This window comes from Catharus ustulatus, chromosome Z (genome assembly GCF_009819885.2).
Source record: "Catharus ustulatus isolate bCatUst1 chromosome Z, bCatUst1.pri.v2, whole genome shotgun sequence".
NCBI lineage: Eukaryota > Metazoa > Chordata > Aves > Passeriformes > Turdidae > Catharus > Catharus ustulatus.
In genome coordinates, this window is record NC_046262.2 from 28,463,440 (window position 1) to 28,487,592 (window position 24,153).

A 24,153-nucleotide genomic window follows, 5' to 3' on the forward strand; every position below is an offset into this window, starting at 1 on the left:
ACAGGTCTTACTAGCACAGAACAGCCCCACTGAGCTCAACAGTCTGTCAGTTTGTGTATGGTAGCTGGAATCTTCCTGTTCATTGCACTTATCTCAACACTTTCTTTCTCCAAATGCATACTTCTACTTGACAGACAATCCTGAAGGTATGGTGACACACTGTAAGGATGCACTACATTGCATAACCACAACATGTAGAGGCCTCCTTCGTTTAAAGTGATGAAGTGCTTAGTACTCAGCTTCAGAAATATGTATTTTAACAGAGAACAGTACATTATCAAAGCCATCAAAACGAGGGAAAAACACAAGAAAGCAATTTAGAAAATGCTGTGGATGTAAATTGTTGCAGATGAGCACAAGGTAATCTAATCAACTGTTTGCTGTCTCCAGTAAGACTAACTAATGTTTCTATGCCCTTGTATCCTTGAAGTTACCAGTTGCTTGCTGGTACACTTCAAAGAGTAAGTCGCACAATGCTTTTTTAGGAGAAATAGTAACCCACAGTAGTAGAAGATTCATCTGCTTGTACTTGAACAGGGAAGCAGATAGACACAAACAGCAAATTTTTCCGTCCTGTTTTTTTTCTTAGATCAACAATAAATCTGTCTCAATCCCATCAATTTTGCAAAGAATACTTAGTTTGGCTACCAGTGACTCCCCTGTATCACATCTTATTTCAAAACCACCTTCCTCTCCAGGAAACCAGCCAGAACTCCCATTTTAACTTTTCTCAACTCAGATGATTTTTGCATTCTTTGGCCAAGCTTATCTTCCACACAGCTGTAACATCAGTTGTCTAACCCAGCATCTCTTAGCAGTATTTTTACCCCACGCTCAAGTAAAACATTAGTGCAATGAATGAAAACAACTTAAATATATAGCCTTTAATCATGCTAAAAAATCAAGTGCCACCAGTCAAGTTTTGCTTTTATTTACAAAGACAGAAAATTGCAACAAACCAGACACACCACATAATTAAATTGTTTAACAAGGATTAAATCCTGAGATAGCAGAAGTTATTGCTTCACTTAAAGTTTCAGAAATTGCCAACAACAGGCATTTTTATATTTTTGGCTCCCAGTATGAATTCCTCACACAGCACTTTCAAAGGTTTAAATCATAGGCAAAACACAAAAATCAAAACTGATGTAGATGGTAAATATCAGTGCAGCTTTAGTTAACTAGCTGTGCATCAGCTAGAGTACAGTACAACACCTTTGTTGAGATTCAAGACACAGGAGTTTTAGTTCATAACTCTGATCTTCAAATCACTAATAGCACTTTTAAATAATATAGGGATTGTACTTTCAAATCAGATACAATCAAGTGACTGATAATTAATGCACACTAATGTATAAACCCACAGGTTTTAAGATACTGATGGCCAGTTCATAATGATTACAGTAATTAAATCTCTTATCCTAGTCCATGAGTGAGTTGACAATTTTTTAACGTCCCTTGCAACCAATGACACTGGTTCTTTCCACTATTACACACAACTACAGAACAATCCAAAGGAAAAATACCTGACTGCAGAGTTGTTATCCATCATAGCTCACGCAAATTAACTATTGTTCAATTTTCTTGCATGTACTCTGTAAACTTACCAGTAGTAGCATGTTTCTACTTGAAATGATGATGCTTGCACAAAATCTGCTCTGCATGATATTAGGTGATACTCATGAGATTAAAAAACCCACTTAAATCTGTAGCATGGTATTGATATAGCCAAATGTTTTATATATAATTTGAAAAAAAATATTAAGTTTCTTCAGATACACCAAGTTCTTTGAATTTCAGAAATTAATTACCCTTAACTATTAACCACTGCACTAAAAAACTCCCAAAACCTGGTAAGTATTGAAAAAAGAGGTCAGTAGCTTCTGATTTCAAATCCTGTCAATTAAAATTGGAAAATACTCTAAAACACTTACAGACATTTATAAATTCATCCTATGAAAATAAAATAAGTGGGATCCAGAATATTAGATATATTTTCAAGACTACTCTTTTAGGTACTTTTCCTTATGGAAAGGAAACCTTATTTTTAAAAACAGTAAAGTGTATTAGCAAGTGCAAAATTGGCAAACTACCTAAAATTTCTCCAGAGGAGATACCAAAATTAGCCAATTCTAATAAATTGGAAGGTAACTTAAAATTTAGAATAGATTAATTATAAGACATTCACTTAAAGGAGTATGGACTTTGGACTCTTACATACGAGTGGGAAAGTCACATGTTCATGTGCTGATAATGAAAGATCCCAATAGAAACAAAATCACAAGGTAGTAAGATTGAACTTAGCCACTCATGCTGCAACACCAAAGAGACAGGAAAAGAGGTATAACTAAGTTCTTTAACAGAAAGGTACAATTTGGACAAACAATTACCACATTCCAGCATAATATTGATTTTTCCTGCATTGTGCATTTCCCAAGGACTCAATGCAACCTACACGAGTACCACAGCTTTCAGTGACTTCATCCAGTGACAAAAGTAAGGCTCAGGACCTTGCCTCCTCTGCCCTGCTCCCACAGCAACACACAACCTTCTAGCTGGAGATCAGACTTGAACAGGACAGATAGGACTGGTAGGTGATACTCGGTGTATCAGTGAATGTATGGTTTTATTTCACACAGCATCAAAATAATTCCATGAAGCCCTTCCATTACAATTGTCACCATTTATTATGCTAATATTACTTCATCAAGTGCAGTTTTCATTTTAAGAAACCCACTAGCCCAACTGTCACTTCAGTGGAAGAGCCAAGGTGAACCGCATTCAGAAACGTATCATTATATCCCCAAGACAGCAGTAGTCTTTAAACAGTCAAACTGCCAAAGAAACACCATTTGCTGAAGTATTTTAAATTCTTGCTGAAGTCTCTGGCATCTTGTTAGAAAGTGCTTGCCACAAGGGCATTCTGCATCACAAATAACCCTATCAGCCCTGCAGCACTGCTGTCAAAATTAAAAGACAAAAAGGTCGTAAGTACAGGACCAGCCAGAAGAAAATGTCCAATTTGGAAACCTCTCCAGTAAGGCATACAGTTGAGGTGATTTTTGATCTTCCCCAAAAAAGTAATGTGCTGCTATGGCAAGGGAGACTATTCCATCAGAATGCTTTTCTGGGACCTGAAAGTGAGAAAAGGACAACACAGTCTTTATGATTGTTCATGACTTTTCAACATGAGATCAATTCAGATGCACTTTTCTACAGAGAGTACCAATGCAACAAAATCCACCCTGTAGTTCTTTGTCCTCTATGTTTCAACAATTCCCATCTTCAACATACCAGCCCGATTACATGACGAGTTCAATTTGAAATGAACTGGCAACCAGACGCTTAGTTCACAGTGCCTCTAATGTGTTACACAGCTTCCACAAGCTCCAACTTCAATGTCTGTATCTGTCCGTTTTGCTGACAAATCAAGATAAGGACTCCAACACAGTATTTACTGATCTTTCTAAGCAAATCCTGAGGATATACAGCCCCTTTTGCCTAGCTTTGCCTCTATCAGTGTTGCAAGGCTTGTCACACTTGAGACTCCAGTCTGCCTTACCTGTCTTAATAATCCTTCGAGGATTATTTGTGTTTAGACTGCCTGGTGCAGGAAGGAAAAAGGGACTTTCCGAACTTTCAAAGATACTTGCAATATTTACTCAAAGGATAAGACACTGTTAAACCTATAGTAAAAATATACATGTCTGCAAAAAATTATTCCTTTGCAAGTTAGAAGAGTGAGGAGGCAGATCATAAATCCCATTGAAACAGCAAGGTTGGAAGCAAGGCTTCCAGCTGAAAACAATGTAAAAGAAAATTTAGAAAACAAAGCTTTTACAACCCTCTTCAGCTTCAAGACAGGTACATTTTTCACCAATTTCCCAAAACCATGCAAACAAGGGAAGAGAAAGGGAACTACTTATAATAATAAAAATTAACTCTGAAATAACAGTAGTAAAGATAAAACTTCAAGAACTGTGAGATTAAAATCAGAGAAATCCAAACTTTTGATCAAAGACCATGCCGACAAGAAAAGTATTTTTCCCTTGGCTGCTTGTCAAGTTGGCAGATTACTCATGGAAAACACACGGGAGCTGGTCTATAAAGCTGACGTATTAAAAGAATTTAGATCCACCAAATGAAGCAAAGCTTTAGGAAGTTACTGTGACATTTTTCACACGGGAAGGCAGCTGTGGTGGGAAGAGGGTGTTCCAAGGCATCACCAGGTTTCCAGCGGTGCCGCACTCACCGTCAGTTCCACCCAGAAATGCCAGGGAGCCGCCTGCAGCCCTCGGGAGTAGAACACAAAGTAGTCTCCCCCCACGCTGGTGACTGGCATTCCATCCCCGAGGGACCAGCGGGACAGTGCCGACCCCGCGCGCGGCCGCACGTACAGGGACATGTGGCTGGGACCTGCGGGGACAGAGATGTGTGTCCACGTGTATCACATGTAACTACCTGCTTTCCCACAGAACACCATGGCATCCTTGAGCTACTCTTCATGTCCTCCAAAGCATGACAGAAATGTCTTCCCTACGGAAGATGCTTCAATTTTTTTCTAAGCATTGGGATAAGTGAGATGATAATCTAAGAGAGGAATACAGGACATTTTATAATAATATATATAATATAATCTCATACATACCAACACATAAAATGCTACAAAATTCAGTTTAGAAAGCATGTGCTGTAAAACAATCAAGATTTACTCAAGACAGATGAGATTATCAGTCCCAGAAATAAGAAGTGCAAGACATCACTCACAGCTTCTACTGTGTGCTACGAAACTGAATTAATTCATGCTAATCTCAGAAAGCTCACTATCTTGGGAATGGTACTAGAACCTGCAGTACTGGAGTCAAAGCCTGATTTATTATGGGTATAAAAATAAACACAAGTCACAAACCAGAATCTCTAATCACTCACCAGATACTTCAAAGCTTAACCTCACAGAGTTCCAGGGCATCAGCTGCTTGGAGAGAAGTTTAAAGCGAATAGGGCTTCTTGGCAAAACTTCTGGAGCAGGAAGATACCAGTTTTTCCTGTGGAGAAAAAAAGTTTCAAGTTATTCTCAATGCAATACCCTGAGGTACTAAACATCAGAAGACAAGAAGTTTTCCTATAGTACAGCTGACTGTGCTGCTACTACATGAAATACTCAAAAGGTGCTGATTCTAGCAGAAGGCAGGTAAAATCAGCTTGTGGCCAAATATTTAAATGGCATATTAACAGAAAAATAGTCACCAGTGTATTAATTCATTACCTTCACCTGCCTTAAATTACATGGCAAATGAGTGAGAATATTTTCACCTTCAAATGGCTAAACTTTTGGTCTCAAGATTCTTGAGGTGTGAGAAATAGCCACAGCAGCTGGCTTCCATATGTGGAGACCTGCTTGTCTAGACATTCTCTGCTGTCAGCTGCGGTGAAGGAAGGGAAGAAGGGAGGACACATACATCCTCCTACTCTGAACTGCCCTTCAGGAGACCCTTCACTTTTTTCTCCACTGGTGCTTACATCTATTTTCACCCACATCAACTTCTACAGATCCTGCAGCACACCCGTAAATGTCTTGCAGCGGCTGTGGCAGAAGACAAAGTATCCAGGCAGAAGTCCGTCTTCTGAAGAGGAAGGATTATTTACTTTTAGACCAAGATGATAGTTATTTTTTTTCCCCTTATATAAACGAAATCGCATAAGTGACCCCCGACTTTGCAGTGAAGTGCTCAAGTGATGCAGAGATCATACAAACCGGAACATGAAATGCACTGGCAGAATCCAAGGAAGGCCACAGAAGGGAGCCTGCTCCTCACATGGAGTTCTAATGGTGTCATTGATTTCAGGAACATGGGGAGTTATGTGAGATATTCCATTATAATCAAACCCATTAATCCATATACCAGAGTCACTTTTTACCACATTTCCATCTAGATCATGAAATCTTCTGCTCGTGTGCTAGAAGGCAAAAAGAAAAACAACACAGAAAGAAATCAGAGCCTCTGGAGTTTGCAAGAGTCAGAGGTGATTCTGAAATATCCTCCATGTGACATCCTTAAGGTCTACTACATTTTCAGTAGACCTTTCAGCACTGAACACATATCTGAGTATTTATGAATTACTCAGGTAAGAAACATACCATAAAAACACAATCGGAAGATGACTGCTTTAGCTCACCTCAAACCACAGTCACTTTTTAAATTTCCATTGCTTACACAATTCACCCACTTAAAACTCCCAAAGAAGTCCTACTCTTCTGACACCGGTGAGCTGAGCACTGAGAGTGAACTAGGGAAACGTTACCAATTGTTTCAAACCCAGGAATAATCACTAGAGCTTTTAAACCAAGAAAGGGAGTATTTAGCCTTGGAAAAACCAAACACTCTTGCAACCAAGAGGCAAAACTTTTCTTACCTGAAGAAAGACTCGCTTAGGCTTTGGATTAGCTGCGTCAGAACTGTAAGGAAAGAAGATTCCACTACAAACGAGAATCAGAGTGACTACAAACACAGTAGTTAAAGTTACTAGCGTCGTTTTTGTACTTTTGACAAGGTAAATGAAGTTAATCTAGAGAATGAAAAAACAGTCCAGTTATAAAACTGCAAAACTTATATATAAGACACTACTTTGTATAATTCTAGAATTCAATTATAGAATTAAGGATACATTAAAAAGACATAATTGCAAGTACCACCTCATACAAGACACTTCTTTTTAATCCCAGTATTTAAAACTAGGATTTTTAGGATTATTAATTTTATAAAAAAGGAATAAAGTGAGTACTTCCTGGAGCTTTTCAAATTTTCCTATTTTTAAAAAATCTACCAACAAAACAAACCCCAACAGAATCTTTCCAGGTTCTATGGCAGCAGAAAAAGCCCACAAATCTGAGTATTCTTTTAGAAGTTTGTACATGTATTGTTCAGTCATATATTACATCTAAAATTAATCTCTGCTCAAAATCCAGCAATACATTTTGTATTTTACATCAGTCTTTACTAAACCATCATAGAGCAATACAAGCTCTGCTTCAATGACCTTTCTTTGACTAACACAAATTGTGGAATCTTTGACATATGTTCTAAAACTTTCCTGTAACATTTAAGAGATTGTCAAATTATCACTAACTTCTAGTATTACAGTAATTTCATGAATACAAGCCGCACCGTTTTGACCAAAATTTTGCTCCCATACTGGAAATGCAGCTAATACTCAGGAGCGGCCAATATGTGAATAATTTTCTGACATTTTCAACCCTGGGAGTGCAAACCAAGACAGCGCAAACTGCAAAGTCGAGCTCCTGCCAGTAAAACCCTGCATTTATGCGGTTGTTACAAATTGGTTACTCTGTTGCACGGCAGGTGGAGCTGCTCCGTGCAGGCAGCACAGGGGGTGGGGAAGGCGGGGCAGCTCCCTCCTGCTGGCCCCGCGGCTTGGGGGAAGGCGGGGCAGCTCTCTCCTCCTGGGCCCCGTGGCTCGGGGGGCTCCCGTCCCTGCGTGCCACTGCCGCAGGAGCAGACAGGTTACAACCCCGCCTCCCATCGCCGCCACAGGTGCTGGCGGGCTCTGTGCCCCTCCTGCCGCCGCGGGGCAGTGCCGGGCTGGGGTGACCGAGCCCAGAGGTGGCGGCGGCCAGCCCCGAGCGGCCCCACCGAGTGGCGCAGCGCCAAGCTGGGCCACCGAGCCCTGTCTGCAGCCCCGAGCCCTCATGGCCCGAGCCGAGCCAGTAAACCCCGCCCTGCCACGGTTCTGTTACTATTTGGCAACTTTGTTGCAAGCGGGTCCTCGCTGCGAATGACAGAGCGGCTTATACTCGGGTGCGGCTTATTTATGGACAAAGAACGAAATGTTTGCCAACACCCGGCGATGCAGCTTATACAAAGTGCGGCTTGTATTCGTGAATTTAAAAACCCATCTTATTCTAAACTACAGAGAAAATTTAAGAGTTTTAAACGATATTTGCAAATTCTACTTACAAAATAGGAAGATAGGATCATAGTGAAGATCACAATAAATCCTGCTAACACCATATCTGGTGGAATTTCAGAACCACTTCGTCCCATGACAGGTGTAAACATTTCAAACACAGTCCAACTAAGATACAGCATATACAGATAGGGAACAAACATCCCCAGCATGTACATCACAATAAACTTTATTGTGGCACCTATACAAAACAGGAAAAAAAAAAAAGACAAAAAAGTAAAAGCTTAAAAGGATATAAACACATAGTTTTACTGATATATCCATGAAGATACACTGCTGCAAGGCCCAATACACAGTACTGGTTCTCATCCCTGACACAAGTATGGAAAGGAGATCTCATTTTGCACAGCCAACACCAGCATAATTTTGAAAACCACCACAAAATTAATCCTGTATTACAAAAAAAGCATAAACAGATTTTCTGACTCAAGCATTTTTTAAATATTACAATATTTTATGAACCTTTGCTGTTCATTAAAACTCTGATCACTTGTTAATATACTCACATATTGCTCTTTTAGCCTGAGACATGGCATGTTTTTCAGTGTATTTTTTTAAAGCTTCTCACACTTTCAAATTGTCTTTAGTTCAAGAAGATTTTTTTCATTACAAAAATGTGACTTAGTTAATTTGACTACTCAATTTACAATTTCATTTGCTTAAATAAGAATAAGGGTACAAGGTTTGAAATGCAACTTCTGCCCCTGAAAACCTATACCTTTTTGGCTGAATTCCTTGTGGATCATCAGCTTAGTGAGTAAAGGAAATGCTACCCATAAGGTACAAATGAATGCTGAACAAAGGCCCATCTGAGTCATCACAGCCAATGCTATTGACCAAATCATCAGTGAGGCATCAAAAAAAACATCTCCCAGGTACTGCTCATTCACATTCTGTAACAAAAATAAGTAAATATGTTTCATTACTGTGCACATTTCATAGATCACATCTCATGAGAACAAACAGAAAAATCCATATTCCTTGTATACAATTTTTGTCCTTGGGCAAAACAATTTTGACAAGCATCATCTCACCATTCTCTTACCATACAGAAATATCCATGACAGTATATTTTTAAAGTTACTTTTCTAAATCTGCTGACATAACTTGAAAAAGAAGATTACAAAGACTGGGGAAGAAGACTGTACAAATAACAATACAAAAGAATACACAAGGTTAGTGTTTTACGCAAAGAGGGTCTTTTTAAAAAAAAATGTAACACAGCGTGTTAAAAAATTATGCAATACTTATGGGTGAAGAAATTACCTGGACCTACTGAGAGTATAAACTTGTTTTTGAATAGCTGTTAACAGGCTTCTTACACAAGCACTGTTATCAGTGCATAGATATCTTATTGGTGCCTTTTTAGGTCACGCCACAAGCTGTCACTTCAGAAGTCTGCTTATTTAAATATGTTATTTGTTTTGAATAAAAGACATCATAGGTGAGACAACATGTTTTTGCGGGAAAAAAAAAGAATAAATTTTACCATCAAAAATGTGATTTTGCTTTGGTTTTGGGGATTTTTAAGTTACATGGGCTGCCATGTTTGCAGTGCATGATTCTTAACTGCAAATCTTGCTAGTAGCAAGAGGGACTGCTTGCATGAACAATGGTTATCAGAAAGCACCTATTTCAATTTTGGGGTGAAAACAACAAAAAGGAAAAAAGTGAAGAAACATACACGTTGCCAAAGCCATTTCAAAACATAAAGCTTATCAACTCACAAGATGTTGAGCCACAAATAGCCACTGATAGCCAAGGAAGAGAGTGGTTTCCAAATTTTTATGCAACTTTTAAGTCAAATACAAGTGACAGAAGCAACATTAACTGTACATTGTGGTGCAAGCTACAGCGTGAAACACCTTTGATTTTCAGTAGGTTGATGTGATGATTAGGCAATCAGCAGGCATGAAGTAGATCCAGAGCCTGAAATGTCCTAACAGCTAATGAAAGTATCAGCCAGCTAATCCAGAAGACTGGAAAACAGTAACATTGCATCTACTGCATCTTTTCCACAAAGGGTACAGTAATTTCACGAATACAAGCCGCACCATTTTGGCTAAAATTTTGCTCCCACACCAGAAATGCGGCTTATACTCAGGAGTGGCTAATATGTGAATAATTTTCTGACATTTACAACCCCAGAAGTGCCAGCCAGGGTGCCAAGCCGAGCACCTGCCAGTAAAACCCAGGCCAGCCCAGCGCCGCAGCGTGGGGGGAGGGAGGGAGGAAGGGGAGCTCCCTACTTCAGGCGGGGGAGAGGCAGGGGGCTCTGTGCTGACATCCCCACGGCTCGGGGAGGAGGCGGGGGCTCTGTGCTGCCATCCCCGTGGCCCGTGGGGTAAGTGGGGGGCTCCTGACCCCGCCTGCCGCGGAAGGAGCAGGCAGGCTCCGCCCCTGCCCTCCGCCGCCATGGCGGGAGCAGGGGGTGCTCCATCCCTGCCCGCCGCCGCGGGGCAGCACCGGGCCAGGGCGAGCAAGCCCAGAGGCGGCGGCCAGCCCTGAGCGCCCCCACCGAGCGGCCCCACCGAGCTGGGCCCCCTGGCCCCGTCAGCAGCCCCGAGTGGGCCGAGCCTGCACAGCCTTAGCTGAGCCAGTAAATCCCCCACCATGCCACGGTTCTGTTACTATTTGGCAACTTTGTTGCACGCGAGTCCTCGCTGTGAACGACAGAGCGGCTTATACTCAGGTGCGGCTTATTTATGGACGAAGAACGAAATGTTTGCCAATACCCAGAGATGCGGCTTATAGTCCGTGCAGCTTGTATTCATGAAATTACTGTAATTTGGTAACATGCATGTATCGGTTAACACTCCTCCAAAAAATCTTTTAAAACCCAACTCCTAGAGAAAGACATGATGGATCCACTTAGAACTTTTCATACAATCAAATGGCACAGAGTTATTAAAACTTTTTCAAACATTTGTATTTGGCTGACAACTAAGGCTTCCTAAATTCCGTTGTCCAAAACCCACCCAAAAGGCTGAGACAGTAAGTAATAGTAAGCTGAATGACTAATTATTTCTGCACTGTAAACTTAAACCTAGCATGCTAGTAAACTTCTGCCCTGGAAGAGTGTCATCCATCAGACACCTCAAGACTATCTGTATTTAACACAAAACCATATGGGACTGTTATGATCTACAACTACGAATTTATTACACAAGGTAAATCACGTTGGTTAGTCCAGAAAAAAGAATCCTAAGCAAAACAGGTAGACAGACAGTAATCATGACAAATGACAGCAATGGAAAAGTAACACACACCAAAACCTCACTGAACCTTGCAGGGGCCTAAATGAGTTTTATCTATTGCAGAGAACAGACAACTAAGAGATCTGTTCCATCTCCAGCTGTGGTCAAGACAACTATAAATGAGAATAATCATGGAATTGTTTAGGTTGGAAAATACCTTTGAGATCATTTGATCTAAGCCCTGCACTGCCAAGGCCAGTGGTAAATCACGTCCTTAAGTGCTACATCTAGCTATCTTTCAAACACCTCCAGGGATGGTGACCAAACCCTGTCCCTGGGCAGTCTGTTTCAGAGCTTGATAACCCTTTCCATAAAGAAATGTCTCTTAATTTGAACCTTCCCTGGCATAACTTGAGGCCATTTCCTCTTGTCCTGTTGCTGGTTGCCTGGGAGAAGAGACCAATCCCCACCTGGCTACAGCCTCCTTTCAAGTAGCTGTAGGGAGTGACCAGGTGCCCCTGAGCCTCCTCTTCTCCAGGCTAAACAACCCCAGCTCCCTCAGCTGCTCTTCACAGCACTTGTGCTCCAGACCCTTCACAAGCTCCACTGCCCTTCTCTGGACATGGTCCAGCATCAAAATGTCTTTCTTGTACCGAGGGGCCCAAAATTGGACACAGTATTTGACATGTGGCCTCACCAGCACAGAATGCAGGGAGAAAATCCCTGCCCTGCTCCTGCTGGCCACACTGCTGCTGGTACAGCCCAGGATGCCTTTGGCCTTCTTGGCCACCTGGGCACTGCTGGCTCATGTTCAGCTGCTGGTCAGCAGCATCCCCACGTCCTTTTCCTCTGGGCAGCTTTGCAGCCACTCTGCCCCAGCCTGTGGCACTGCCTGGGGTTGTTGTGACCTAAATCACAAAGGCTCCTGCCTTTTGCCTGAAACATCTCCTAAAGGTCAAAGCTGCCTTAAATCACATAGCTCTTACTTCTCTGATTATGAAGAACAATCCCTATGCTTAGATGAAGCAATTTTTTACAGCAACGTTTTAAATACTGAAAACTTTTTGCCTTTTTTTTTTTAAGCAGACCAAAAGGTAGGTCTCCCACAGATTAAACACCTCATTGCCCTACAACAATAAAAACAAAGTCTTGCCTACCTTGTAGAAGAACTTTTTGGCTAGCATGTGCACAAGAATGAGCTTAGCTGCAGCTGCAGTGCCATAGAGAGACACAGAAACATAGAAATGGGTGTACCAAGAAAGAGCCCGTCCAATGATGGAGACAAACATTGCCACCATGAGGACTGCCACCAGTGTGCACACCCAGCTCGTCAGGGTTAAGCTGAATGCAGTCAGTAACTTCTTCAGGTTATGAACAGCTGTGAAGAACAAAAAGAAGCTTCATTCAACACTTGCTTATTCTACTGCAGACTGTCATCAAAATTCTAAGCACCCCATAGTGTAACTACTTTAATAACCAAAATAAAGGGGTCCCCAGTGAAGATATTTTAACAGCACAGCTTGCATCACTTAGCCTACTTCTCTGCATGTTTATTTGCACACATACCTGCTGCAAGATTTATTCCCAGAGTACTGATGTATTTTGCAGATTACAGCTTTCTTGACAGCAAAAATTTTACTAGGGAGTGGAGCCATGGTTCCACTTTTAAGTATACAAAAAAAAACCCAACAAGAAACCCAACAAAAAACAACAAAACCTCCAAAAGACAATAAAATCTCCCCTCAGCAAAATACTAAACCAAACCAACCAACCAACCAACCCACAAATAAAAAACCAAACAAGACCCCCTTCCTGTTCCCCCAAAACAACCCAACAACAACAAAATATTTGAGGCTTTTTTATTGTAACATTTTCTTACTCCGAAACTGTTTTCTGGATTGTGACGAGCACATGGGTGTATTTTCTTAAGCCTTTTTTCTTTTAAACAGGCATGTTCCTACACATACTAAGAAGGTCTAATTAGATTTAATTTGGTTTACACTCTCTATTAAGCTTTGCTGTCATTTTCCCCACTTTTTTTCTTACTTGATTCTGTCTACAGACAGGTGTTGAAGAAATACGGTTCTGACACCATATCTGAATTAACAAAATTTAAAAATTACATGGATATTTGGCAACTTTTTTAAAATTTCCAGATCTTTAAAAGGTTTAATTTTAATCTTCACGAAATGATGAGACAAAATCATGATTCATAAATAGTAGACATCTAGGCCTATCATATTCTTTCACAATTACAAATATTCAGATGCAAGATTTAAACACAAAGCAACTCCTGTGGCATGCTGCACACCTAAAATTTATTTCAGAAGTTCAACTAACCAGATGCTGTAATGGCCTGAAACATTTTTTCACCTACACTTTTGCATCTAGTACAGTAATTTCACCACTATAAGGCGCACCTCCAGGAGTCGGCAAATTTCGCAACTTTGTACATTATATAAGGCGCACTGGACTATAAGGCGCACTTTTTTTTTTGCAGCGAGGAGCCGTGCCATGTGCAACAAAGTAACGAATTAGTAATGGAATCCCACAATCGTGGAGTTTACTGGCAGGTGCTCAATTTGCAAACATTTTTCACAGATTGGTGTAGCCTTTAAACGCAGCCCCAAGCGTCCTCCTCGTGCGCGGGCCCCGGCGCTCCCGCCCACCCCCAGCGCCAGCTAGTGAGGCAGGGATCAGGGCAGCCGCGGCTCGCAGCCGCAGCGGCTTGGGGCAGCCACAGCTCACACCTCAGGGTTGCTGCAGTTCAGGGTAGCTCAGGGCTACCACGGCTCACAGCGGTTCGGGGCGGCTTGGGGCTGCCCGCGGCTCGGGGTGGCATGGAGCTGCCCGCTCCCTCCCACCCCGCGCGGCTCCTGCCAGCTGCGGTCGCCCGCTCATGTCCCCTCTCGCGACTCAGTGCTCCCTTGGCGCCGTCCCCCCGCTCGTGGCTCAGCTCACAGCTTGCACTTCCAGGTTGGTAAATTTCGCAACTTACACAAGGCGCACCGGACTATAAGGCTCACTTTGGGTTCGGACCAAAATTTTAGCCAAAAGGGTGCGCCTTATAGTTGTGAAATTACTGTAATTGCTATTTGTTAAAGTGTCAGGCAATTTTAAAAAAAGAAATAATAAAAAAACCCCCAAACCAACCAAACAACAAAACCCCACAAAAAACAACACCACCCCCTCCCCAAAAAAACCCCAACCAAAACTAAACAAAAAAACAAACTAAAAATCACCTAGACTTACCTCTGGGTTTTGGCTGTAACATTTTTTTGCTTAAATAAAAAAAAGCAACTGCTGCTGTAATGTAGTTCATAACTGTGCCAACACGAGCAGGATAAGCCAAGACAAATAAACCAAGTATATCAAAGAACACAACATTTCCATGTCGATACTCAAAAGACTTTGCCAACTTTTCTGATGTAGCTAGGTATTTTAGGACAGCTAGAATATTGTCACCTAATAAAAGAGCAGATACACAATATCATTATATCAAGGTTGATAAACTACCACATAGCATTTTTAATATAACCATTCTGAAAAACTCTATGGAAATATCCTCAATGAAGACATGAATACACAAATGATTGTTCTCAAACTGGTATTTGACAGTACACAAAGAATAGTATTTTCATGAGTTGTTCTATCCAGATGTTAAAATAAGTACATTTGGGAAGCCTCTTGCACTTAGACACGACAGCAGTAAAGGCAACAGTCAAGCTTTCAGCCCATAGACTCCACTTCTGATATTTACCACTGGACCTGAAGGCTATATCATAGAAGAGTTTATAATTTCCTGACCTTCCTCCTCTTCCCACCACTAAGTAACCCCTCCAGGTCTCCATGACCATGAATTACCTGCCTTTCTTTCCCTACAGGACTGTAAAGACAAGGCCACTGTTTTCCTTTGTAGCCTCCAGGCACCAATCATCTTTTTCTTTCATACAGTACACAGCCAAAACACAGGTAACCAAATGAGAACAATCATTCTCAACTCTCATTTTGCTTTTACTAGACCATTAGAAGTGCTTACTGGCTGTGAAGTCTGTCTTGGTTTGGGGTTTTTTTGGGATTTTTTATTATTTGTGATATATTTAGTGAAGTTCTACATAAAACCACCATGACTACTAAAATCATCTTTCCAACAGGAATTTAAAGGTGTTACTTTCTGTCCTGCAGCTAAATTGGAGCCAGGAAGTGTTTAAAACCCTTATTCATGCTGGTCATCTAAGATGGCTTCTACATAAACTTGAAGAGTCAACAATCAAAATCCTGGAGACATTTAGGATTATGCTAGCTTTTCCTGGAAAATTAAAGGCCTTAATAATTTTCTTTACTGCAGTCTGTCACAATCTGTACTAGAAAATGAATCTTGCTTACCCACTCTGTGTGCTACCACAATAAGTTTGACTGAGGTCCATTCTAATACAAAAACCTCTCTAGGTAGATCAGTCTCTACACCACCAACCCACTCAAAAGCTCCCAGTGAGAAACATTAACCAATAATGGGACTTTGTGAGATAAAAAGAACACAGAATGCTGAACAATCAGGTATCTATCAGTGGACAGACAGTAACTTTGATTTGAAAGCAACTGTGGAATCTAATTAACATCACTGGATGCTGATAAAGTTTATCTTCCCAAATTGACCAAACATACTCCCTTTTTTATTTTAAAGGTTTGTATTCAGTTAATTCTTTGTTCTTGAGAACACAACCAAGATGTACTAAATGTGTAATTAAAATTATTAGTTTATCACTACAGCAGTCTTATAGCAAAATGAAAAAGCAGCTACAATATTACTTTTTGGTAAATTACTGAATTCTTAAAATACCAACCTGCTCTCTGAATGGAATCTGTCAAAATTCTGTCTGATGTATCATATTCTGTATGGTAAATGTAGCCATTTTCAATAAAAGCCAAATCTATTCCTACAGAAAGAGAAGCAGCATTTTTTAAAATCTACGCAATCCTAAAACTCCAAAACAAATATGCAAAAGCCTCTCATACACTTCACAGAAAATGTTGCTTTACTTTGTAACCCTGTCATTACCCTTAGAGATAAACAAAATAGTCTTCTTTGCAGAAGGAAAACTGACTTCCAGCACCTTTAAGAGAGAATAGCTTTAAAACATTTTAAAGCATCTGTCCTTTTGCATGTACGATTCCCATAACATCTGTATGCAACTGGAAAAACAAATGAAAAGACCAGATAATCTCAGCTTCAGAAAAGATGTATAAGGTACTTGTCAAATATTTACTTGCAACACTTCAATAAATGGTCATGCTGGAAAGTAATGAAAAGCAGCACTGTGAAACTACAGAGCACCTTCTCAAAATACCACGTGTGCTCTTTGTACTTCTAACGTCTAAAGAGGGCTGGTCTGAAAATGCTTCATTTCAAAGTCCAAACAATTTGTTCAAACAAACAAAAGTATTTACCAAAACCCAAAGGTTATTCTGCTTCATTGGTTATACATTCAGTGTATCCCACTAACCTGTTCAGCTACATATACAAAAGTTGCTACCTGCAATCTGAATTCTCACAATTTCTGGCAAATTAAGTCTCAATTCTGAGGAACAAATCAGTATTTTAGCTTTATTATTTCTTTGTTGGTTTATAAAAAAACTCCCAGAGGTCAGTCAGAAATCATTTACCATCCAGGTACGATTCTGAACAAAGAAGACATTGTACAAAATCAGCTACTTTATTTTCAGACTAGGAGCCTGCTTCAGAACCGTACAGAATACGCCAGAACAACTTTGTACTAACAATCAATTTTAAAAATATCACTTTTATTGAAAGTGACTTCAATGACAACCTGTTCTGGACAACAAGGACTTTACAGAAGTTTACATACAGTCTTTTGAACTGTATTCACACTGAGTGAACATTTCACATTTCTTTCCCACTGTTCATTCTCCACAGAAAGGATAGCAACCTGTAAACAGATTAGCAAAACTAAAAAGATTCTGTCCTGCCCTTGATTATGGAAAAACTCAAACAAAACCCACCAACCCCCCCCAAAAACAACAACCAAATCCCCCAAAAGAAACAAGTAAGGGAAAAAAACACCAGTAAGGGGAAAAAATATCCACAAGAACCAAACAAAAACAACAAAAAACCCAACAACCAAAAATCCCCAATGACACAAAACCCAAAGGTAATGAAAATGCATTAATGACTATGTCACTATCTCTAAAGAAGATGATTTTGGTTTATCCATTCGATACAGACATTTCATTCCTGCAAGCAGGTCATTAACATCATGCACCCAAATGTTTCAAAATAGAGTATTTAATAGAGTACTGTTGATTCCTGGAGTATTTTCCTGATTTTCAGGAAACTTTTCTACCATGCAGTTTTTTTTCTGGAAAACACCAGCTGTCTAAAAACATCCCTAGCAAACTATATGACAAACTCAACCTAAAGACTCTTTCCTTACGAAAGGAACAGGGAAATTCCCTCCCAGTGTGAGAGGGAGACCAAATTTGAGGATGTTCACACAGTCAACCACACAACAGTGTCCTTGTTATAAACGTAATGTGTATTGACATGCCTTTTGATAACATACCTGGAACATTGCCAAAATCCCTGTAGATACGGAAGTCAGTATCTGCTGGGATAATGCCACTCTGAAATATTTCCTGTGCCACCACAGAGGCAAAGGGATGTTTGGCCGCAACTACATATGCTTGTACCAACCAAGGGTTCTCAGGTCCTAACAAAAGATGAGCAGAAAATTCACAGCAAATACTTTTGGAATTTGAGTTAGGACATGTATCCTGATGGTAACAAATAACGCAAAGTAACTTGCTGGAGATTTAAGACTGTTGCCCCACAGAGCATATAGCATGTACAATTGTGTTGGATGAATGACTCACAGTTGAGAGAAAGAATTAGCTACACCTGGGAGGGAAAAAAAATCAAGCCACTGTTGCCTCCCATATTCAGTCACAGAGCAGATAATCCATGTCCCAAAAAGACCAAGCATTAATGAAGAAGTCACAACCTTTAGCCAAGCTTCCAATCCATTATGTATGTATCACATATCAGTACGGTTGTTTTAAAAAAGTGTCTCCCCCTAAAGCATTCAGAGCAAGTAAACAGCTAAGCAGCTTCAGCAGCACAAGTCCACTGCCCACTTGGGATGGGGCACAGATCTAACCACAGCCTACAAAACACAGAAGTTTTGCTGTATCCTGAGCATGAGTTCTAACGCCAACATTTTCCTGCAAAGATTTTAAAAGAACTGCCGTGAAAAAGAAATAGAACATATGGAAGTATGAATATTAAGATATATGTACTATCCAAATGCTTTTCTTCTTTTTATCTTGATGCAAAAGGGAAACACAACTTCTATTATTCTGCCCTCCACAGTCTCCCCACCAATGAAGCAACTTCTGTGGCAGCGCTTTAGCCTGTAACTATCTAAAGACTGAGAACAACTTCATTGCTTCACAAGGACTAGGAAGAAGGCACAGAGATTCTCTTGTCTTTTTCTTATGAGTAATTTTCAATACTCCTTCAAGTCTGCATCATTTATTATCAAACTATCCTAGTGTAGAAATTGGACACAACACAAGATCATACCTGTTTGAAAAACAAGTTCTTTTCCTCCTACACCTGCTGCCTCCAGGTTAATAAAAGCTCTGATTGACTTAGCCCACTCATGTTGTGTAATGAAGCCATGACTAGCCTTGATGGGAAAACAAAAAAATATAGGTCAAATATCTACCAGACAAGCCTAAATGTTATTTTCCATCATTCAAGACTGCATATAACTCAAGACTGCACAAGGCAGTTAAAACAAAAAGATGCAGAAAATGCAAGTTTCTACTTTAATACAGACAATATTCTTAATCCAATTGTATTTTCCCTTTGAAGTCACACACATTTTCCTTAGAAAAGACAGGTAATGAATGAATATTTCAAAATGTTTAACACAAGCCATATCTTTCATTTGTTAAGAGTTTTAATATACTGTTTTGGTGTATAATTTATAATTATGGCACATTCTCACCTGCAAAATGTTTTCTTCTGCACCATTAAATAAGAATATGACAGCATGCTGCAGGGACTCAGATGATTTTGAAAGTGTGTTAAGTATTTCAAGCATCACTGCACAGCTAACAGCATCATCACTGGCACCTTAAAATAATCGGCAAAATAATACGATTTACAACAAATTCACAGATTTGCAACGAAGACAAAAGAGAAAAAATGGTTTATGCTATTCAGTCACTTAATATAACTGCAGTACAATTGTGTTAAGCTTCAGTATATTTTCTGGTACTGCTTGTACCCGCTGTCTATATTAGTTGAAAGCAACAGCTGAAAGAAAAATTATGTTCAGAAGTGAATTACAAGATATCAGATCAAACACTACTGTTCAAGAAAAGAAAAATAACCAGATTACTAATAAAGCAATGTGATCATTATCTACCTCCCTAAACAGAACATGAATAAATAAGGATGTAATTTTCATTCATTTTCATTTCACAGCACTCTCATATTTAAAAAAAAAAAACATTCCCACACAAGTCACCCTTAAAGCATTCTACACTGTTACAATGCATTCAATTAGGAGGACAAAACCCCAAAGTAAGACTGCAAAATAAAGCTAAGGAAGTATCAGGACACCTTTAAAAGCCTCCATAAGGTATACATTATAATAAAAGATTTTCATGATCAGATGCTTTTCACAACGCTTCTTTATTTGCAGAAACCCCTTTCACTCCAATCTTTGTCCTCTTTGAGTTTCTCATCCAACGCTACAATCTCACGCCTCCCACGCCTCATTGTTTTTTATCTTGATTAAGCATCTATCTTTTAGTCAAGGTCTCCCATTTTCCCACTTCCCTTACTTTGGTGTAAGCTGGAGGACCTCCCTATTCCACTCTAATAAATAATATTTAATTTAAATTTAAACCTCATCACTTTTGTCCTGGGTTGCACACATGTTGCTGACATGCACTGAGATGCTGCCAATGGTATGTTCAGGCCTTGGCATGCTATTTAGGTACACTTACTAGCTGCTCAAGATATTCAATTTACACATTAAAAAAAAAGAGTAGCTTTTCCAAAGCTTGCCACCAGGCAAAACTTAAGAAGTGTCTGCTACGAAAAGGGCATACTCCTAATACAAACATAAATCTTAGTCTAGATTTTAGCTTCAGTTTATTGCACATTTGAAATCTTTCCAGTACACCATTCTCTATCCTATTTCTCAGAAATTATGGCCTTGTTCTGACAAAAGCTTTCTATATATCGCCACCCAACCACCTGATTTAAAGCTCTGATTGTCACAGGTTTTCACTAATTTCACTGAATATCACAGAACACTCTGAGTTCAGGAAGGGACCTCAATTACTATGCAAATTTATCAGGAGTCTGCTCTTAGCCTCACTGAGTTCTTTTGTTTAAAATGCTATTGAAAACTCACCAGATGCATATAGCTTACAGTCAGGTTAGTCATTCACCTGCTTTGCAGCAAGGCTAAGAAAAATAAAAGTTGTTGGCTTCAAGAGCCATACAGATTTACATCTGATAGAAGCAGCCATGTTGCCATAGATATTACAGAAACTTGCAGGAAAAATACACCCCAATACCTCACATACAACAAAACTGACAGGAGGTCTTAATGGATTTTATGGCAGATATCAATAACCTTAGAAAACCACATTATGTCTGCAAAGCCCACCTTTTTTGTAATGCAAAAACAGGCTGTCAGTAGATAGCTAAAAGAAATACAGAAAAAGAGGACACAAGGTAATGTGCAAGTGGTATACTAAGAAAACAAAAGACAGGACAGCTCCTTGGTGCTATAAAGGCCTAGGTTGCTTTGTGATTAAGAACAAGCACACTGATAGGCTGATTTCTAGCTCCTCTGCAGATTTCTGTAAAATCCTATACAAATCATTCTTTTTTTTTGGCACTTCAGTGCAAGGCTGGCGAAATATTTTAGTGTGTGAGTAACCGCAAAAAAATAATTGATGTAAACATAATCCTGATTTATAATCCACATAAATCGACACACAATTTACACAGGACATTAATTTGAAAACAATTTTAAATTATCACAGTACTATGCTTGTGAAATATCCTAAGTCTAGGTAGACTATACAGAGACTATACACACAGTAATTAGCACCTCTGCAGTTCCTCAGTCACAAAGCATGTATAATAATCATGTATTTATTAAGCTTAATTTAGAAGCTCACATTGTACAAATATGACTGAGGAGAAAGAGAAGTTCGGTATACTATTTATGGACAGAAAAAAAGGCAGGAGTCCAGCAAAAGCTTTGTTTCTCTGGCTAATACTCAACCATTCCCTTAATAATGAAGACTAATCACATGTGTTAAAGAACAATAGGTTCACCACCAAAAAAGTAAAATAGTGCGTGGGATGTAAATGAAGAAACTCCAGTAAACGCTGGTGAGTGCCATCTGTGGGTGTTTTTCAACTGTAATAACAGGCACACACTTGTGGCAGAGTGTTACAACAAATTCTGTGTTTTAGATCCATACCTTCCTGGCTTTGTTAAACCCATAAATTTACAAAGCAGTTTACACCCTTATGCTGCAATAACAATTTAGCAGGATTAGATTTTAAAAATATAGAGGAACAAAAACAAGAGAGCACCAACAGCTACAGTCAAACTAGCAGTAAGAGATATACACACTACCAAGGCAACACTACCCTAGCCTCTGATCATACAGTCTTTTGAGACAGAAGCTTTGAATGTGCAAAGAAAAAAACCTGGCATATCTTAAACATATCAGACTGAAAATCTGAGGTACCAGCAAAAGGAGGGGAAACCAGACTTGTTAGTTGGGGTGGGCATAGTCTCTGGCACAAAGCGTCCTGTGAAAGGAGAACCAGGATTAAATCAGTACATAAGTATGAAAAGACTTGGATGATGGGTGGAAACAGCATGTGAACTATATGCATAAGCAGTGAATTATAAGAAGGGTAGATTTAACCAAACTTCCCAGAAATCTAAATAAGCATCTGTAAATTGCTGCCTACTAGAAAGTGAGTGTGAAATCCTGAGTTTAACAGGATCAACCTGTCACTCTAAACAATGAATTTCACTGAGATCAAGTTGACTAGTTGACACATGCATTATTCAAATGTGGCTACTTGGTAGGAGAAATCCACAAGCCAAGCTCTGTGGCTCATGTAACACACAGCAACACAGAACAAACACATGGACCTACCCGGGGTATTTGGTACTGAATCGAAGTGACAATTGGATAACACTGCATGCTCAGCTCCACTGCGAGGTTCCAGCTTCACTACCACGTTGGTTATGTTTGCATAGTAACTAGTAAAGCCTCCTAAAAAGTCAATGCTGAAGGAGCCCGTGGGTCTCTGTACGTCTACAGATATCTTGTGAGCATCCGTGCTTTCTCTTTCTATTCCCCTAATTTGTTCTAAGAGGTAGTTAACTGCAAGAACTTCATTTTCTGGACTTCCAACTGTTCTGGGCCCAATTGCTGTAATGTTGTCAAGATACCCCCTGTAAGACACAAATTAAACTTAAGCATCAATACATTCAACATTTAGTATTTAACTTATCTACAACTGTAACATTTTTGTACATGGTTCTGTTTCAAAACTCAAGGTAAGCAACAGAGGCTAAAGCCAGTTAGATGGTAACTTATAGTGGGCATACAGGCCTGATCTTTTACTCAAGACTCCTTATCTCAACTACCATGGTACCAAGCCATTGTATTGGTTTTCTGATGTGAACAAATCTATATCAATTCAGAAAGAAACAAAAGTATGGAGAAGCTAAAGATTTTACCTTCAGAGAGGTTCTGGACACGCATACATGCTCTTTTCTGAATGTCTGAAAAAGCATGCTTTTATCAAGACATACACCTGAGGTTAACACTCTAAAACTGAAATTACAGTTACAGTTTCCGTCTTCCTGACGTCTCGGTGACACAACAACCAAAAATTTGCAAAGCAGCTTTTCGAGACGCAGAGCACCACACGAGACTACTGGAACTAAACAACGGGGGACGCGCTGTTCCAGCAGCTCCGAGCTCTCGCCAGGGTAAGAGCACGACACGACCCCTCTGCCAGGGGCCGCCACCCAGCCCGGCCGCCTCCCGCCGGCGGCCCCGCGTACCTGGCGCGGTGGGCGCTGAAGTCGCGGGGTCCGGCGGCGGCGGGAGGGCGGCTCAGCAGCTGCCGGTGCGACACCTGCGCCAGCGCCCGCAGCCCCAGCAGGTAGAGCAGCACCAGCGGCGCCCCGCGCGCCTCGGGCAGCGGCAGCAGCAGCCGCCGCCCGCCCCGCTTCTTCCCGCCCGTGCCGCGCTCGCCGTCCTCCCGCGGCGGCGGCTGGCGGCGGTCCCGCTGTGCGGCGGTGGCGCGGAGCCGCCAGCCGCCCGTATCACCGCCGCGCTCCATGGCCGCGCCGTGCGCTGCCCGCCCTCCGCGCAGCCGCCGTACGGGCCCGGGCGAGGGTCAGAGCGCGGCCCGGCCCGGCCGGCCCGGCCCCGCCCGCCGCTCACGTGGGCCCGCGGCGGGCGCGGCCGCGGCGCTGCCTGCCCGTACCGCTCGCATAGCCGCGGTGGCTTCGTTGGAAGGAGCGGCGGGAAGCTGGTCCCCCCTCGCCAAGCAGGGTCATCCCAGGGCACGTGGCACGGGATTTGTCCGTTGTTCGCTTGTCTTCTGCCCTCTTGTGTGTTGCTCAGAATCTGAGAAGAAACTGAGAACAACCTGGTTCATTCTTTTGTCACCCTCCCTTCAGAGACTTACAGACACTGATAAGGTCGCCTCGCAGTCCTGTTTTCTTGACGCTGAACAAGCCCAGCTCTGGTAGACTTTCCTCATAAAAGAGAGTTCCAACTCTTTAGTTACCTTTGTTGCTCTCTCTGGACCTGCTCCAGGAGGTCCTTGTTTCTCTTGTCCTCAGGAGCCCATAGCCCTGGGCACAGCCGTGCA

At 41.0% G+C, this 24,153-nt stretch overlaps 1 protein-coding gene across 1 annotated transcript; it reads right to left on the reverse strand.

The window, feature by feature from the left end:
• Nucleotides 1–915: 915 nt before the first annotated feature.
• ERMP1 (endoplasmic reticulum metallopeptidase 1) lies at nucleotides 916–23,616 on the reverse strand. The gene is made up of 15 exons (XM_033086381.2): nucleotides 23,336–23,616; nucleotides 22,416–22,717; nucleotides 19,214–19,341; nucleotides 18,784–18,889; nucleotides 17,765–17,911; nucleotides 16,028–16,120; nucleotides 14,436–14,648; nucleotides 12,341–12,561; nucleotides 8,705–8,879; nucleotides 7,977–8,167; nucleotides 6,415–6,567; nucleotides 5,756–5,958; nucleotides 4,930–5,045; nucleotides 4,253–4,416; nucleotides 916–3,134 (listed from the first exon to the last, which is right to left on the reverse strand). The coding sequence occupies exons 1-15, from the start codon at nucleotides 23,614–23,616 to the stop codon at nucleotides 2,970–2,972; spliced, it is 2,658 nt and encodes an 885-aa protein (XP_032942272.1). The 3' UTR covers nucleotides 916–2,969.
• Between the last annotated feature and the right edge of the window lie 537 nt (nucleotides 23,617–24,153).

Excerpts from the sequence above, each read along its gene's own strand:
- ERMP1 (XM_033086381.2), bottom strand. The coding sequence starts at position 23,616 with ATGGAGCGCGGCGGTGATACGGGCGGCTGGCGGCTCCGCGCCACCGCC. Across the intron at positions 14,649-16,027 it reads AGATTCCATTCAGAGAGCAG|GTGACAATATTCTAGCTGTC; the intron begins GTTGGTATTTTA and ends CTCTTTTATTAG. Across the intron at positions 8,168-8,704 it reads CAAGGAATTCAGCCAAAAAG|GTGCCACAATAAAGTTTATT; the intron begins GTATAGGTTTTC and ends TGTTTTGTATAG.